Here is an 18614-nt window from a genome sequence, read left to right on the forward strand (position 1 = left end):
CGGGGTCAGTCCCCAGCAGTTCAGAGCCATCCTCCTGCCCATGGGTAACTGTCACCTTAATCCCTCTGTGGGAAGAACAGAACCGCCCAGAAGACTATGTTTCCCCACAGAACCACTCATACTCATTTCTTGCTTTCCCTTTTATCAGTGCTTCCATCATTTATCAAAACCCCCCATGACATCATGACCTGGATGGGCACGACGGTGTGGCTGGAGTGTGCCGTAGCCTCGATATTTTCTGAAAAATCCTTTCTTTAGGATTTTCTCTCCTGAGAAGCCTCAGGAACAACATGTAAACAATGATTATCTGCTGTTGTAGAATGCAACAGGTAAATCTTTGATTGGCCCATGTTAGTTGTTTCTAATTAATGGCCAATCACAGTCAACTGGCTAAGACTCTCTGTCCGAGACACAAACTTTTTTTATCATTCTTCTTCTTTTTCTGTTTTTAGCTTACCTTGTCATGAAATCTTTTCTTCTATTCTTTTAGTCTAGTTTTAATATAATATATATCATAAAATAATAAATCAAGCCTTCTGAAACATGGAGTCAGATCCTCATCTCTTGCCTCATCCTAAGACCCCTGTGAGCACTATCACAGTGCATGGCTGAGGGCCACCTTAATCCCTCTGTGGGAAGGAAAACAGAACCACCCAGACGATGATGTTTCCCCACAGAATCACTCACAGCCTTTTTTTGCTTTTCCTCTATCATTGCTTCCATCATTTATCAAGACTCCCCACGACACCACGAGCCGGACAGGCACGACGATGCAGCTGGAGTGTGTGGCCGAGGGCCTCTGTGGGAAGAACAGAACCGCCCAGAAGACGATGTTTCCCCACAGAACCACTCACACTCTTTTCTTCTTTTTCCTCTATCAGTGCTGCCATCATTTATCAAAACCCCCCACGACATCACGAGCCGGACGGGCACGACGGCGCGGCTGGAGTGCGCGGCCGAGGGCCACCCCGCGCCGCAGATCGCCTGGCAGAAGGACGGCGGCACCGACTTCCCCGCGGCCCGCGAGCGCCGCATGCACGTCATGCCCGACGACGACGTCTTCTTCATCACCGACGTCAAGGTGGAGGACATGGGCGTCTACAGCTGCACGGCGCAGAACTCGGCGGGCTCCGTGCTGGCCAACGCCACCCTCACCGTGCTGGGTAAGGATGCCTTTGGGCTTTTGTGTGTTTGTAATTTTTTCATGTGGTTGTAATCCAGCAGTTCTTTTAGTGTATGGCTCTAAACTCCATATAGAGTGTTACTGTTCTTCCATTTTGGTCAGACAAAGCAATTCCTCTCTAGGCCTGAATCAAGGACGCTTCACTGTCTCAGGCCTAGAGAGATGGAAACAAAAAGTCATGGGGGAGGAAGCAAACTTAGGGTAAATGGCTTCATTACCTGAAGCTGTAATTGGAAGATTAACCCCCAATATGCAAACTGATAAAAGTGTGAAAACCTGTGACCCATCATCCATTTTTGGATGTAGTCCCTGGATGCGCTTCATCTGCCCTAAATGAACCTGAAGGCCCTTCAATGAATATAACTGCTTTTATTCCCTTAATTTTGTCTGGCCTCTGTTTTTAAGTAGTCCCAAAAAGGCATCACCAGTGCTCCAGGAGGCTGAGTGCAAGTGGGAACAGGGAGGGATGGCCATTCAAGCTCTTTACCACTTGCAGATGAAAGAGAGGCAGAGTCAAATGGTCTGCTTAGTCTTGTTTCATTCTTTCACACTGTAGTTCACTAATGAAAAATACCTGTAAAGTAAGAGAAGGAGCTGTAAGTTGCATCTCCTCTTGTGCCAAGAAAGCCCCTCCAACCAGCCTATTTCCTGTCTGGGAAAATGACTTGAAAAGGAAATTGCACTTCATCTCTCTTGCTCTGTGAAATAATTCATGTTTCAGCTGTTGGTGTATGTCCTCAGAAGTTTCTTGTTGGGAAAACCCAACACCAGTTGGTTGTGGCAAGTGAAAGCTTGGCTGTGGTTGTTAGATCTGTTGTGGTGTGTTGTGTCTGCTGTATTCCTGAGCATGTGCTTGCTTCATGCCTTGCTGTGTCTGCAGGAACATGAGGAACTTTCAGTGCTGTTAAATCTGACAGGGATTTTAGGGACAGTTGTTACACCATTGTTGGGGAAGATGAGACAGGAAAGCCTTATAAATATGATTGTCTGGCAAAAGATTTTGAGAATATAGAAACTATAAGTGAGATTGAAATGAAAGCAGGCTTTGAGATACCTCAGTTACTGTACAACTGGAAAACAATGGCATGGACAGCTGAAGGTAATCCCCTTTTGATGAAACAACACCCTCTGCTTGCAGACAGGTCCAAGGCTCAGAGCAGACCCTACAGCTTAGCAGAAAGAGTCCAAAGAGGAGTTTTTAGGGTTTAAAATGTAACACAGTATGGTAATGTAATGATTCTTATAGGCTGTATGTAAATGCTGTAGGATTTGTATATTGTACTAGATTGGTAAGTGAGAATTAGAATATTCAACACAGAAGAAAGTTTATTGTATTGTAATGGGAACCTCACTCTCTTACCATTTTTACTCCCTCTCTTACCCTCTCATTCTCTCCACCCCTCTCTTCTCTTGGGCCTGCTCCAAGCTGTGGCTGGCAGCTCTGAGCAGGGCCCTGCACCCAGGCCCTTTGCAGTAAACCACCAGTTCCATGACCTGGCTTCAGAGATCTCTGATCTCCGTCTGTCCTGCCCGTCCTACCCCCATCACTCCTACACACCATCCCTAAAAATCAATTTCTGTGTTTGTTCTCCCGCAGAGACACCATCCCTGCTCCATCCCCTGGAAGACCACGTGGTGTCTGTCGGCGAGACCGTGGCTCTCCAGTGCAAAGCCACGGGCAGCCCCCCGCCCCGCATCACCTGGCTGAAAGGTGACCAGCCCCTGGTGGTGACAGAAAGGCACCACTTCACCTCGGGCAACCAGCTGCTGATTGTCAGGAACGTGGTGCTGGAGGACGCAGGGAAGTACACGTGCGAGATGTCCAACACGCTGGGCACGGAGCGCGCGCACAGCCACGTCAGCATCCTGCAGGCGCTGGGCTGCCGCAAGGACCGCACCACCGTGGGCATCATCACCATCGCCGTGGTCTGCAGCATCGTGCTCACCTCCCTTGTCTGGGTCTGCATCATCTACCAGACCAGGAAGAAGAGTGAGGAGTACAGTGTCACCAACACAGGTAGCTGCAGTGGCCTCAGGTCCCCTCTAACCTTTTGTGCTGGCAGAGATCCCACTGAGGCTGAGCCAGCTCGGCAGGGAGCCCCACAGTCCCCTGGAACTGCAGCTTCTCCTGGCTCCCAGGGCTGGAACCAGCTCCCACTTCCTGCTGAAGCATGTTCAGAGCTGCATTTCTCCCCTTGGCTTGCTCTTCAGGAGGGTCTTTTCCACTTGGCTGTAGTTCCAGCCATTGCTTTGCTACTTTGGTTTTCCATGACCATAGATGATAACTTTTGAGACAGTGTGGATGATGTTCGTGATGCTGGGAACCTGTCTTGATTTTTGGAAATCTATATTTTCAAAGACTTCAAAGTCAAAACTTGAAAAATTATGCTTAGAAGCTGGAAAGCTGGAATCCCTTTTTCCATGTTGACTATAACAGATACTCCCCCCCCCCCGATGATGGAGGTATCTGTTACTTTTTAGAGGAAGAATTAGCACTCACTGCTTTCTCCTGATACTCATAGGGGATAATTTGGTGCTGAAATAGATGTTGCAGTGAGAATAAAATCTCCTGCCCTCCTTATGCAGCCTCTGAACAAAACAGAAGTAAGGAAGAACCAGCCTAAGACTTTCCCAGCCTGCTTGGAATTTCCAGCCTTCCTTAGCTTTAGATAGAGTACAAAAGGATTTTTAAAGACATGGGCTAGGTAGGAAGTCTTGGATAGCCTATTAGCAGTGTGATGTATTAGTGGGATTCTTTTATAACTCCTTTTTTTTGTCCTCAAAATCCAGGAGTTTGTGCCTGATATAATTGAGTTTCACTTGGTTTTGTGTGGCAAAGGGAAACTGAAATTGCCTGATAGAAAATGGAGAAAGCCAAGAGGCTTAAGACTTATTTCCTGCCTAAGAGAATCAAACACCCTGTTCTACATGATGCTTTTACTCCTGACTTCAGGAGGCAGAAGTAAAAGTCAAAGGACAGACTGAATTTCAGGGGAAAGAGAAGGATTTACTTATTCTGAATAAATAGTTCTACTCCACCCACTCTACTCCATGTACTGACCATGCCACATGCAAACACTCAAAGTGCCTTTATCAGCACTCTCTCCCACAGCTTTAAGCTTTGAAAAATCAGGAATGGGGCTTCTGAGGGGAAGGGAATATTTAGTGCACCTACAGAAAATAACCGCTTCTAGATCTGCTCCCAAATCCCCCTTGAAAATGTGAATTTCGTTTGAAAAATCCTGCTGGGAGCTGACTTTTCCCTTCTGCCATTGCTCCAGATGAGACTATAGTGCCTCCTGATGTGCCAAGCTACTTGTCCTCCCAGGGGACCCTCTCGGAGCGCCAGGACGTGGCCATTGGCGTGGACACCCAGCAGCCCAACGGGCACATGGACAGCAACGGTGAGCTGTGCTGTCATTGTTCTGCAGTGCTGCCTCTGAACTTGACAGGGGAGGCAGAAATCTCAGCCCAGAGTACTTCTGTGTTTGTGTTTGTTCTGAGTTATCTGAGAGATCTTTATAAAGTAACTCCTGCATTTATGCAGAGCAGGGATCTGTGTTTGACTTCACAGAGCTCTCCTCTCCCAGGAGTAAGTGTTCCTACAAGCTGGCTGCCTCAGAAACTGCTCAGTCAGGCCCTAAGGACTGTTTTTTTGCTAATTTTGGATTCTGTTTTTGGCAGCAGAGTTACCCACAATCATACTAGAAAATGCATTAACATTGCCTGTCCCTGCCTTCAGGCTTTGAAATTAAATGTTGGGGTTTTACACTATTTAAACACAGCACATTAGGAAGGAGAAGTTAAGAGTTCTGAACAAAGATCCTTGTGAGATTGTGCAGCATTTACTCTGTTAAATGTTTGCTGAAAATTATCTTTTATCCCCATTTCTATTTTTCTTCCCTTTTCCAGTATAAGTAAGACCAACAAGTCATTTAACCATGAGCAGATGGCTGTGATCTTTACCCAGATGGTTTGTGTGTTACAGGGATGTGTCAGGCTGATGCTGGAAGGTGTCCAGATGTTGAAGCTCCTGCTGTAGGTTGTAGGCAGCCCAAGCTGTGTATCAGCTATAACAAAGACACTTGGAAAACTGAGGACATGGCTGATGGAATGCTTGTTCCAGATAAGACAGGTACAAAACCCATTAATCTGGGAAGGCATTTCGTGTTTGTACAGATCACAAAACCCTCCAAGTCAGACAGCATTAACACAAGAAATTGTTACCTTCAGAGAAAAAAAGCTCAGAATGGTTCTCAGGTGCAAGCATAGAAAATTTACTTTCTCCTGCTTGCTTTGATTCTCTCTCAAGCTTGGATAGTTGGAATTTGAGCAACTGTCAGAGACAGAGTAAAGCTCCCAATTGCCATTCTGTGCAGCTGGCTGATGAGAATTTTGATTTCAAATATTCTTAAATGATGAGAGCACTTTCAAAACTGAAAGTGTTAAATTTTTTCATGCTCTTTTAAAAGGGCTGTTGACTTCAAAGCTCAGCTTTTAAATTTATTTTCAAAATTTAAAGGTTGTTTTGGGCACTACACCTGCTTCTGCTCTTTGCCAATTTCTGTGGTGTTCCACTCATACTTTTCTATTTTTAGGATGTGCTTTCTGTTCTCACACTGCATTGTAAAAGCCACAGAAAATCAGCCAATGAAACAAATTTTCTCTCTAGGAGAAACTAATGTGAAGTTTAATAATAGAAAGTTGTTGAGTGCACTAAGGAAATTAACTTTCAGCATTTAGAAACTCCTTGCTGCTTTGAATTCTGCTCATCTAATGATATCACTACCATTAATAACATATCTTGAGATAACAGTGCAAGCTGATGCTGCTCCCTGTAAAGGACAGGAAATAAGAATATTAAAATTAAGATAATTCTTAATTAATAAAGAATTATTTATTTCTTAATTCTTATATTAAAAATAAGAAAGATAACTTGGTATTTTAACACAGCTACAGTAAAGTTCCTCTTTGCACTTCTACCCTGATTAGAAAGGAAAAGGAAATAAATGCATAGTTTATTTAAATAAAAAGAAAGTTACAAGTACTTTGGAGTGAAAATGAATCCCTAACTAACTAAAGCTGTTAATTGGAACTACCTTGAGTGATGGTGGGTGTGGAATAGCGAAGACCATGAAGTGTCCATGTTATTTAGTGAGAGATTCCCCCAGTGAATTGCACAGAACTGCCCTTTCCTTCCACGATTTGTGTCCTTCAATGCTGACCACTTCCAGCTGCTCCTCTCACCCTGCTGGTTTTCCCTTCCTCCCCCAAGGCTACGGGCTGCCCGTGGTGTGCACGGAGTGCAGCGGCAGCACCGACAGCGAGCGCGTCCACCCCTACCCCAAGGACTGCCAGGGCCTAAAGACTGTGGAGAGCAGCCACCCCAATGCACTGAGCAGCAGGGAGCACCAGAGGAAGAGGGGTGCAGGCACCAGCCTTCTTCATGCCCAGCCCTGCAATGGCATTGCCAGTGGCAGGAGGGTGGAGACAGACGGGACCCTGTACCCCAGCAACCACGACAGGATACGGCCGGAGGGCGCGCACGGTACGTCCTTCCTTCTCGGGTCACCTCTGATCCCAGGGCCACCACAGGGCTGGAACACAGCCCCAGTGCTCCCCTCAGCCTGGGGATGGCACTGGTGGGGTTGGGTGGGGCAGAGGGATAGAATTGTTAAGGTTGGGGCCAATGGAGGGTGGGAGTGCTTGGCAGCCGAGTGTCACCTAACCATGCTGCTCCTTTGGGCTTTTGCAGGCTCTTCACAAGCAGCAGCAAAGCCTTCAGAGCTTAACAACCTTAATTTGGTGAGAGCTTCGCCTGCAGGAGGGTCATTGAAGCAACTGAACGTGCTTCCTGAAATATCCCCAGCACTACTGGATCTGCAGGGGGAAGCAGAGGTGGAGCAGGCTCTCCTGCCCAGCCACAGCACAGCCCAGCCCCACGACTCCACTCATGAGCCCAAGCTGCCCAACAGGTCACTGGACTGAGAGCACAGACTGACTGCCACGTGCAAATTAACAAACACACTATTACTTTTTTAAATTTTTTTTTTTTTTTGCACAGAGTATATAGGCTACTTACTTCTACCTCGAATCTTGAACTGATGGCCTGGCAAAGGCAACCAACTGAGGTATGAGAAACAAGCTTGTATGGGGAACAAACTCCTGTTCGAGCGTCATCTGATTGTACATAGTTTAAAACTTCCCTGAGAAGTATGAAGTGTTCAAAAGTCAACTTGCATATGAAGCACATAAATGCAAGGGATTATTGTGTAAAGAGAAAAAGTATTTGATACAATTGTACATAAGAGTTTTCATATATAAATATATATATATTAAAAAAATATATATATCTTTTACAGAGGCTATTTTAATCTTTAGTGCATGGAAAACTGAGTGAAATTTTACAGTTTTGGCAATATTGTTTTCAGTATCAGGTTGCTGTTAAACTTTGTGAGAGAAATAATTCTGGTGCCTTAAATGCATAAACAAAACTTTTAAAAGCCAGACTGGTCCAAAGGGATTGCCCTCTTTTCAGTGGAAGTTCCTTTACACCATGTGCACTGGGGTTGGGGCAATCCCAGGTACTGGTTGGGTGGAAAAGTGACCAGAACAGCCCTGTGGAGAGGGATTTGGGGTGTTGGTGGAGCAGAGGCTGGACATGCCCTGGCCGTGGGTGCTCACAGCCCAGAAATCCAATCTGGCCTGCATCCAGAGCATTGTGGGCAGCAGATTCTCCTCTGCTCCACTCAGGTGAGGCCCCGCCTGGGGTTCTGCACACACTTCTGGTGCCCTCAATTCAAGGAGTAATGAGTTCAAACTGAAAAAGGGGAAATTTAGGTTAGATACAGAAGAAATTGAAATTCTTCCTTGTGAGGGTGATGAGGCACTGGTACAGGTTGCCAGAGAAGCTGCAGATGTCCCATCCCTGCAGGTGTTCAGGCTGGATGCACCTCTGAGCAACCTGGACTAAGGAAAGCTCTCCCTGCCCATGACAGGGGGTTGGAACAAGATCGTCTTTAAGGTCAGGACAGGCTGCATAGATGGGCTAAATCCAACAACATAAAATTTAACAAGTCCAAGTGCTGGGTCCTACACTATGGCCACAACAACCCCTGCAGTGTTAGAGGCTGGGCACAGAGTGGCTGGACAGTGCCAGGTTTCACAAAGGGACCTGGGGGCACTGGTTGAGACCTGACTGAACATGAGCCAGCAGGAGCAGGGAGCTCATTCTGCCCCTGTTCTCTGCCCTGGTGAGGGCACACCTTGAGAGCTGTGTCCAGCTCTGGCCCCTCAGGTTGGGAAGGACGTTGAGATGCTGGAGCTTGTCCAGAGGAGCGCAACAAGGCTGGTGAAGGGCTTGGAACACAAACCCTGTGAGGAACACCTGAGGGAGCTGGGGGTCCTCAGCCTGGAGAAAAGAAGGCTCAGGCTTAACATTCTCTACAATTCCTGAAATGTGGCTGGAGCCAGGTGGGGGTCAGGGCCTTGTCTCAGGCAACCACTGACAGAATTAGAGGATACAGCCTGAAGCTGTGCCAGGGGAAGTTTAAGCTGGACATTAGGAAAATATTCCTCACAGAAAGTGACTGGACATTGGAATGGGCTGCCCAGGGAGATGGTGGAGTCACCGTGCCTGGATGTGTTTAAAAAAAGACTGGATCTGGCACTTAGCCATGGTTTAGATGATAAGGTGGTGTTAGGTCATAGGTTGGACTTGATCATCTCAAAGGTCTCTTCCAACCTAGTTAATCCTGTGACTGTCCCTTCCAACTCAAGACTTTATGTGATTCAACTGGATTACTTAGCACAAATTTCCTTCCCCTTGGAAATTTATTGTACTTAACACATTTAATAACAGAGCTCTTCAATTGTGTCAAATGAAATTTATAAAGAAAAAAAGCAGTGAGCAATTACATGGCAACCTGATATTTTCCTGTTGGTGGAAGAACTTGAATTCCATTTTTTTCAAAACTTCATAAAAATTAGTATTTGAACTGTGACTGTGTGAGACTTTAGAGTGGACCACACAGGAGGCACTAAATAACTCTTCAACAGTGCAGAGCCCCAAAACAACCAGAGGAAAAGGCTGTTTTGACTGGGAAGAAGTTGTTACCAAAATAAATAACTGGTGCAGTAAACCAGGGGTGGTCTCACAACAGTGCACCTCTCAAACACGTCATCACAGAGGTTTTACCTGCCATGTGTGCACACTCTGAGCACCACAGCCCTCACCACAGCCCTTCCCCTCCCAAAGGGACCCAGCTCTACCTGTCTGAGGTGTGTGCAGCAATCCAGCCTTGCCAGCTCAGAATAAATAACCTGTGCCAGTGTAATGCATTTTCACACCCAAACCCCACATCTGTTCTGTGGGGGTTTGAAACCATAGAGCTGTTTTGACAACAAAACTAAACTGTACTCCTGAGGGGACAGCTGTATCACTAATTCATCCAATAATTTTTTTCCCTACATCACAATATTACACTTTGTAGTTGAACAGCCAAACTCTCTATATGAAAACATCACCTTCAAGTGAGTTATGCTGCCTTGTGTAGCAATTCTGGGCTAGTTAGAAATACTTGTTTTATAAGGAAAACTGTGGATTCATGGTTGAACAGACTTTTAAATGGAAATGTCCCAAATATTTTTATGGTTTTTAAGTTCATCCATTAATGGGGGGGGATATAAAGAAATGCCCACCTCAGTCAAACAGATCTTTGTCACTTCTGACTTCACAATGACGCTTTTTATTTATAGGAAGGTTGCTTTCTGTTGGTGTTTGTTGGTACCTGTGGATGGAGGACTCCCAGTTCTTTGTGATTTGAGTTCTGCTAACATGAGGTTGCTAACTCTGGTGATGACTACTTGGGGGCAGGTTTATCATGGGTGGGAGGGGGTGCTGTTACCTTTTTCCTCAGGAGCAACTCAAATACCAGTTCCAGTGAGGCTGAGTCTGGGGATCCACCTTTGCCAGGACTGTGGTTCAGAACCAGCAGCAGAGACAAGGGCAGAAACACTTCATGGTCACTTTAGCTCCATCACTGAGGGACCTGCCCCAGTGCTGCTGCACCTGGGGGGTTTCAGGCAGTGAAAGCTGCAAGCTGCCCCTTGGTTTATCACAACCAACCCAGCCCAGCCTTATCTCCTGCAAGGGAAGGACCTGGGGTCAGGGGGAGCAGCAGCTGCCCCTGCATGGAGCCAGGCATAATTCACCAGTACCTGTCTGTCCCAGTCCCTGACTATTGACACGTTTGCACTTTGAGACAGGTGGCGAATTATGTTGAGTGCCAAGTTTATTCAGAGCAGAGGAAATGGATGTTAGAAAATTATAAACCGAGCAGAGTTTTCCCTTTGCTGAAGGGAAAAGTGCTCCAGAACCAACTCATGGAACCAGGGACGTGGGGGAGATGGGAATGATTCAATGGGCTCGTTTTGCTGGCAGGAATGTCATCACCAGTGCAGATACAAAAGCATATTTGCCATGTTAACATTGAAAATAATGGTTCTGAATAAAGTTAACTGCCTAATGTTATGACTTCCACTAAATATGTGAATTTGCTGCTTCTAAGAGGCAATGTGAAAGAGGAAGTATTACTTTTGTGTACAAATTTATTTATTTATTAGAGAATTTGGTACAATGTTGTACATTGAAAAACATGTAAGATATTGAAGTGTCTAACAAACGGCATTGAAGTGTCTTTAATAAAGGTTCATTTATAATATTACAGCTGATCTGTTGAGAGTGAGCTTTTGGGAGTTTCAGTTGGAAATTAAATAAAATTCTAATCCATTGCTATATCTCTTTGCTGTCTTTCTGTCATGAAAATGGAGATTAACTGCCAAAGTACCTGCTCTTGAAATTGGGCCATGAGATTGTGGGGAACAGAGTGAGGCTCTGACAGCCTGGCATGTGGATGGGGTGGAATTTGGGGCTGGATGGAAAAATACAATACAGAACTTGTAAGAAATACATTTCCAATTTATCAGCTTGTTTTAGTATGTGTAAGTCCCCCTATTTTGGCAGTGAGAACAAAACAGATGAGGGGGGTGTGTGTGTGTGTGTGTGTGTGTGTGCAATAAAACCAGGACAGCACCAGACCCAGCTGCAGTTGTGAACAGCTCTGGTGTTCCCGAACCCCAACCCCACCCTGGGTGGAAATTCCAGAGGTAGCTTTGGAGATAAGCCTGAATTCCTGCTTTAACTAAAAATCTTAGCTTCTGTAAATTTTTAAAAAATTAAAATTAATTCCACCTTGAAATGATCACTTTGGGTGTAAAGCAGACTATCTGAGAATACTCAAAGTTCTTTAACACATCCAGGAGTTAAAATTTTTTAAAACTCAGAGAGGTTTTAAGAGGCTGGTGCCTGGTGTAAAATTTAAGTTGTTCTCCCACTTTATCCTAGTAATGGGCTACATCAAATTTTGTAAACTTAAAATAAAACATTGCCAAAACTTAAGGCAAACAGTCATAGGGGAACCCATGCATTTTTTGGTCTATTTTTTCTCCCTGCAGTCCCAAAACTAAAAATGTCCTTTTCATCCATATTAGGCAAAGTGGTGCATGCAGAACAGCCCTGGCCACCTGCTGGGGCTGTCAGTGTCCTGCTGCCACTCCCAGGTACCTCTGGCCTTTGGTGCAGAGCTGCCCCACTGGCACACAGGAAAGGGAATCACTTTTTGGCTGGGTTTTAGTTGGGGTTTTTAATTTTAATTTTTAAAAAAGTGATGACAAAAACTGATTCTGCAATAATAAATAAAAACAACAAAAAATGCCCTGTTTGGACCCAATGACATAAAGATGGTTATTTACAACTCAAGTAATTAAATGCATCAACTGCAGTGCTAACCCCCTCACTATGTTTAAAGGTCTTCAATAGGAAATGTGATAGATTTTTGAGACAGAGTAATAAATCTCCCTCCTTTCCCAGCCCCTAAAATTGAATGTGATACATGTATTTATAGAATGTCATAAAAGAGACAGCCTCAAAGTGGCAGGAAGCACAGCTACACCAAGCCATGCTAATGAGCAGTGTTACCAACCAGACAATATGGGACTTGGCTGAATTCCCCATTTTAATTGAAGATAAATAAAGAATTATGTCCTTTGTTCTGCATGTTTTACTTGTGTGCCAATTATTTTCTACGTTTTGGCCTCTGGAAAGTCTTACTACTCTGTCATGGATAGCAGTATATATATATATGTATATATATATGTATATATATATATATAAAATACTGCTAATATGTTTTATTGTATTATATAAATATATATTTATATATGTATAATATATTATATATATTATATATATTATATTTTATATATTATATAATAGTATATCTTATACATAACAATATATATTATATATATCATATATATAGTACAGTATATCATATATTGTATTATATATAATATAGTATATAATATATATTATATATATAATATAGTATATTTTATATATATATGTTTTATTATATAAATAAATATATATTATATGTATTTATATATAATAAAACATCCCGCCTGTGCTGTAGGCACTGGGCAGGGGCTCTGCTGTCACTGGTGTCACTGGTGTCAGGACACTGCCCTGGTCTGGTGTTTGTTCTCCCTCTGCATCAGCAGAACTCTGATGTTCTCCCTCCCTGCCCTCCCAGGTTTCCATCCCAGCACTTCCATCCTCCTGCAGCCTCAGGGATGAAGCCCAAAAGAAGGCAGAGCTCCGTGCCTCTGCACAAGCACAGCTGTAAAATAATACAAGCCTGTGCTTTTACTGCAGAAATATGAGTGTGATTAATAAAGCTGCACTGGCTCCCACACAGGAATGCTTGCTGAACACCTGTAGGTATAAACAGGAATATAAACTTCCACAAATACAGCTCGGAACAGAAACAAATGGATGATTGTCTGTGACAAAGAGCTCTCCCAGGCCAGGATCCTTTTGGTGCTGTTGGCTGTAACTCTATCAGCCCCTTCCCCTCCCCTGTTACGAGGCAGGTGCCACTGAATGATGAAAACTTGCTTTATTTCAGCCTCCCCACTCAGCCCCCAAGCCAGAGCTTTCCAAAACACTTTCCCTGCAGGAGTTCTAATAATGCCTTTTGCAGCCACCGTAATTAGCTGTTTACCCCCCAAACATCACTTTTTTTGGCACAACTCTCCCAAATTACCTCACCCACTTTCCATGCAGGAGAATTTCATGTTTGGGAAAGTGGATTATTGGAGGATTTACTTCTCCCGAGCAGGGCGAGTGGCGCTCAGCCTGCGGGACAGCTGCTGGGAGGGCTGCGGGAGGAAGGCTCCGCTCCCGCTCCTCCTCCTCCTCGGGCTGGCTCACAGCAGCAGCTGCCGAGTCTTCTCGTATGTCCCCAGGAAGATGAAGCCTCCCAGGCTGATGGCTGCCATCCGTGGGACAACACCTGCAAACAAGCTGAAGGCAGAGGGAAGGAGCTTTGAGAGAGGAGCAAAGAGCGGATGCAGGGGCTGCTTCGGGAAGCAGAGCCAAGAACAACTCTCCCTTGCTGGTTTCCTAAATCCCACCCCACTACTCATGCAGGGATCTGTCTGGGCTTCCCTAACACAGCTTGTGGTTTTTAACCCCTCTCCACACCCCTCAGGTGCAGCAGGACAAGGCAGAGGCCATTGTGGACCACTGGGATGGGGAATTCAGGCACATGGACACAAAGTGTCTAACAAATGGCATTGAAGTGTCTGAGACACTTCAAATGAAGTCAAAGAGCTGCACACAGGTGGGAACAACCTGTCCCCAATGTCCCCACAGCCTCTCAGGGCTGCCCCTTGCACAGCCAGCGCAGCTCACTGAGTGGCTCATTCCCAGGAGCAGAAATGTTCCATTTGTGGCACCTTCAGCTGCCACCCTTTAGGTGCCTGATCTGCATTGCTCTTCAAAATTAACAGGGAACTCGTGCAAAGCCAATTCCTTGACACATCCAAACTCACAGTTGGTTCAACAACTTCAGGACAGGCCAGTGCATCCTCCCAGAGGATTCCAGGCTTCCCTTGTGGCAAGCAAGGATTAAACTCGAATCTGTTTGGCATCCCACCCCAATTCCAGATCCATGGCACTGAGCCTGGCTGAGCTCCACAGGGATCCATCCTGTCCCTGGCTGTCCCAGCACTGCTGAGGGGGGACAAGCTGTAATTCCTGTAAGACCTGGCTGCTCAGGAGCTCCCTGCTCCCCCTGCACGGGGAAACCTCTGGCAGTAATGAGCTCTGCTAAGGAGCCTGGAGCACACAGGCAGATGGAAACATTTTATGGCTTTACTAGACAGCAATTGGGCCTATTACCATAATGACAGCTTTAAAACAGAGTAATTTGTACAAGGCATGTATGGACAGAGCACTGATAGGGCAAATCCTAGGGAGCAGCACACAGCATCCCTCTCCTGCCGAATTAGGGAGCTCATTACAGAGCAGGGGCAGACACTGCAGACATTTGTTTCCAGAACAGCCCACTCGAGACACAGCTATTACACAAACAGGGGCCCATAACTGAGTTACCCAGAAGCTGCATCCCTGGCAACCCCCATCACCAACCATCACTTCCAAGAATCCTGGCCCTGCTTCTCCCAGTCTCCTGTTCCCACCTGCCAGTCCACGCTTCCCCCATGGGCTCCCCCTCTGCGTGAGGGCAGAGCTCAAAGATGCAGGGAGGTCCCAGATCCAGAGAGCAGAGCTCTGTGGCAGGTCTGATCCTCTGGACCACGCCTGCCTCCACCAGCAGAGGAGATAAATTGGGTTTATTTCTGCTGGCCCCATCAGAAGCTGCTCTGGTGGGCAGGGATCTGCTGTCCAGCTGCATTTGGTCTGTGTCTGCAGATTTCACCTGGCTCTCGGCCACTCCTCAGCTCCTAACAGGACCCCTGCAGTTACCCTTTGGATCACTGAATCATGCAGGTTGGAAAAGGACAAGCCCAAAATAAGCCAGCACTACTGAACCCACCACTAGCCCATGTCCCCAAGCAGCACAGTTACACGTTTGAACACTCCAGGGATGCTGATTCTACCACTTCCCTGGGAAACAGGGCAAGGCAGTGCAGGGCCTGGACACAGCACAGAGGGCCCAGTGCTGATAAAAGCACTGTGTGTAACTTGCAGCCCAGTGCTGGAGGCTTTTTCCTCCCTGCTTGGCTGCCAGGTAAAATTCCCCAGAGATTGAACCCTTCTCTACTCCCCAAAGAGAATTTTCCTGCTCTCCTTCCCTGGAGGGGCTGTCCAGCACCAGAGGCTTTCCCTGTGCATGTGCTGTTACTGCTGAGGCTTGTGCCCTTCTGGTATTTTTCCACGGAAATCCAGATTCATGACCCACACTTCAACAAATAAAACCAAACGATGTTGAGGGATTGTTATTCCAAAACTAAATCAGTACCTCACACGTGCCAGTTCTGCTCTGGCTGGGAAGCTCACGGCAGGAACAGGACACCTGGTGCAACACCACCACTCTACACAGGCCACCTCACCAGCATCACCATTCAGTAACCCTCACGTTTCTCACCAATAAATTGTGAAGCTCCATCCATGGCTTTCAAACACCACCATCCCCTTGTGAGAAAAGCCATCAGACAAGATGCAAACCCCAAACCTTTCCTGTGAATGATTCCTCCACTCCTCTGGCAAGAGCAAAGAGCTTCACAGATCCACTCACCCCATCCCCACCCCAACCCCTGCCAGTCCTGGCTCTCCCTTGACAGAGAGGGATGTGGAATTTCTTGGCATGGAGCAGGGGGATTTACTAGGTGCAGACCAGGAAGCTGAGCCCTGTGCTCTGCTTTTAATAAGGTGGCAATAAGCAATGCGTCTTTCTGCCCTCAGAATTCCTCCTCTTCAAGTACCAGATTTATTAGAGGAGCCATAAATCATGTCATGTTGGAGCTGGCCAAAAAAGCCCGACATTTTTATTGGTTTTGATTAATAGATTTATAATTGGCAGCAGGCATGGCAGCCTCTGCGTTTATTTTTCCCAAGACTTTCTTCCTTTTCCTCGCAGCTGACGCAGCTTGGCCTCCTTTGCACGTTACTTTTTCTCCAGATCTCTTATTGTTTTGATTTCAACTGAATTGTGTTCCCTTTGGTCCTGGTGCACTGGTGCTATCTTTGGGCAGAGTTTAATTCTGGGTTGTTTAGGAAAGGGCACTGCTGAAACAGCTTGGAAAGAACACAAACACACATTTTTGCTTTCTGCTGATTTCAACTGAATTGAATTCAATTTTGAGGTATCAAAATTACTGATTTTTACTGACACTGCTCCACTTACACCACCTTGTCCTCTTTGAGTGTGTGTCTTATATCAGTAGTTGGCCTCTGAAAGTGAACTGAAAATTTAACTGAATTTTTTGCTGATTTACTTCTGCTGATTTCAACTGAATTGTGTTCCCTTTGGTCCTGGTGCACTGGTGCTATCTTTGGGCAGAGTTTAATTCTGGGCTGTTTAGGAAAGGGCACTGCTGAAACACTCTGGAAAGAACACAAACACACATTTTTACTTTCTGCTGGAGGGTGGGGGAAATTTCCTTAGTATAATCCCTGTTTCTTCACACCCTTTAGAGCTTCCACCAGCAGCAGACATGGCCTCACTTCTCCCAGTCCCTTTCCAAACTTGCCTTAAGAGCCCACCAAGCTCTGCAGCGCCCAAAACTCATCCCCGGCCACATCACCTTGTCCCCTCTGAGATGCAAACCTGAGACAGCCCATCCCTGGGTGCTGCTGGGGGGCACAGCTGGATGCCTTCCTGGAATCAGTGCTCAGGAACTTCCTGCAATTTGTTTTGAATTATTTCCCACATGTGTAGAAAGAGGGCTGAACTTTTATTAGCTGGGCAGGCAGAGATCAGATGTTCAGAGAAAGCTGTGTTGTGCACAGTGCTCTGGGCAACAAAGGTTAGGACAGTGCCCTGAAGGAGTGAGAGGGTTAAAAATCTACAGGGAAAAGCCCAAACCTTCCAAAAATCCCTCTGTTTCTCTTCCAGGCCAAAGGCAGGTGAGATACAAGCCCTACTGAAGGCAGCACAGGCTGAACTTCATGGCCTGGAGGAGTTAGGACATATATTCACTTTCAGAGGCCAACTACTGTTATAAGACACACACTCATAGAGGACAAGGGGGTGTAAGTGAAGCAGGGTCAGTGAAAATCAATAATAATTTTGATACCTCAAAGTGCTCTAGAAACACCAGCAGGAGATTCTGTGTTCCCACACTGCTCCAAGGGCAGGAGAGCAATTCTCTGTCTCAGGACTGGACAAAGTGACTGGATGGGCATCACCTCAGACTCCCAGAGCTGGTCAGAGGAAAGCCCAGAACATTTCTGCACTCTGGGTGCAGCAGGAAATCCCTGCAGAGCCGCTCTGGGGCTGCTCAGACCTCTCTTTGTACTCAGGAAATTTGCACTTTTGCAATGGGTTCCACACTGCAAAAATCTGGGGGCAACACTCAGGGCCAGACCTAAGAGGGGATTCAGAGCTCACAGCTCCTCCCTCTGCTTCAGCTCATCCCACTGCAGGCACCTCACTGGCACTGCTGCTCACACTGTGCTTCACAACAAAAACGGGAAATTGAACAGAGCAGACCTTGCTGGTGCTTTGAAATCTGCAAGAAATTGCCAGGAGGAGGAAAAACTGTCCAGAAGGGGCTTGTGGGTCCTGTGCTGACCTTCCCTGGCACCTCAGGAGAGGGGATTCACATCCCTCAAATGAAACTGCTGAAACTGCCACGAGATGTGCCTGAATTTAAATGGACACAAATCACAAATGTTCACAGGGAAGAGCCCATCATGGTTATTAACACAGTGCCACCCTCACCTCTGGCACCTGGAGCTGGGCTCAGAGCTTGATACACTCCCAACAAAGCCCCTTTTCTGTGCACCTCCCTGGACACTGCCCCAGCCAGGGCTAAGGTGAGGACACCCAGCCTCCCTGAGGGATTTGTTCTTGGCCACCCCACTGCTGCTCCCTGCCCAGGTGTGCAGCAATCAAAAGGCTTCTCTGTATGCCAGTATTTAAACAGGAGCAGATCCCAGCCCATCCTCTCACACCCCCTAAACCAACAGACAGCACAACCCCTGAGGTGCAGCACGTCCTTACCCTGGCAGGCCTTCTGTCCTCCAGATGCCACCAAGGGCAGCCAGAACATTCCCCCTGGCATTGCTGGAACCAGCCTGCAGCACAGAGAGAGAGATGGGAAATGTTGGCAGAGGTTTAGTGATTTCCTGAGCTCCTGCCCCTGGTTAGTGCTACCTGATAGGAATTACAGACATCCCCATAACCTCCTCACCCCAGGCACAGGAAAAGCTCCTCACCTACAGGAATGGCAAAAAGGACAGAAAGTGAAGCAGAGGCACAGGAGAACAAAACAATCAAGGTCCCAGAGCTGGTTAGTTCAGAACTGGGCAGCCAGTCCCTTCTGCACTACACCCAGCTCT

At 46.4% G+C, this 18614-nt stretch overlaps 2 protein-coding genes and 1 long non-coding RNA gene across 4 annotated transcripts in view; 1 reads left to right on the forward strand and 2 right to left on the reverse strand.

Moving 5' to 3' along the window:
• LRIG1 (leucine rich repeats and immunoglobulin like domains 1) overlaps nt 1-11113 on the forward strand; it is a 93738-nt gene extending 82625 nt beyond the window's left edge. The window contains 6 exon segments of the mRNA XM_074550408.1: nt 882-1163; nt 2781-3200; nt 4465-4587; nt 5172-5318; nt 6459-6731; nt 6939-11113. Of these exon segments, the coding sequence (XP_074406509.1) occupies nt 882-1163; nt 2781-3200; nt 4465-4587; nt 5172-5318; nt 6459-6731; nt 6939-7171 (1478 nt within the window). The 3' untranslated portion in view covers nt 7172-11113.
• Nucleotides 1031-2785, reverse strand: LOC141730706 (uncharacterized). Its single transcript, XR_012582329.1, has 2 exons — nt 2238-2785; nt 1031-1757 (listed from the first exon to the last, which is right to left on the reverse strand). It is a non-coding gene; the product is annotated as an uncharacterized LOC141730706 (long non-coding RNA).
• Nucleotides 11114-13188: 2075 nt separating the features above from the next.
• SLC25A26 (solute carrier family 25 member 26) overlaps nt 13189-18614 on the reverse strand; it is an 81287-nt gene continuing 75861 nt past the window's right edge. For both annotated transcript variants that reach the window (XM_074550410.1, XM_074550409.1), the window contains 2 exons: nt 18277-18350; nt 13189-13610 (listed from right to left, as the gene is read on the reverse strand). In XM_074550410.1, coding sequence (XP_074406511.1) covers nt 13514-13610; nt 18277-18350 — 171 coding nt within the window. In that variant the 3' untranslated portion in view covers nt 13189-13513. The remainder of the gene's footprint in view (nt 13611-18276; nt 18351-18614) is intronic.

The sequence above is a fragment of the Zonotrichia albicollis genome, chromosome 12, assembly GCF_047830755.1.
Source record: "Zonotrichia albicollis isolate bZonAlb1 chromosome 12, bZonAlb1.hap1, whole genome shotgun sequence".
Lineage (NCBI taxonomy): Eukaryota > Metazoa > Chordata > Aves > Passeriformes > Passerellidae > Zonotrichia > Zonotrichia albicollis.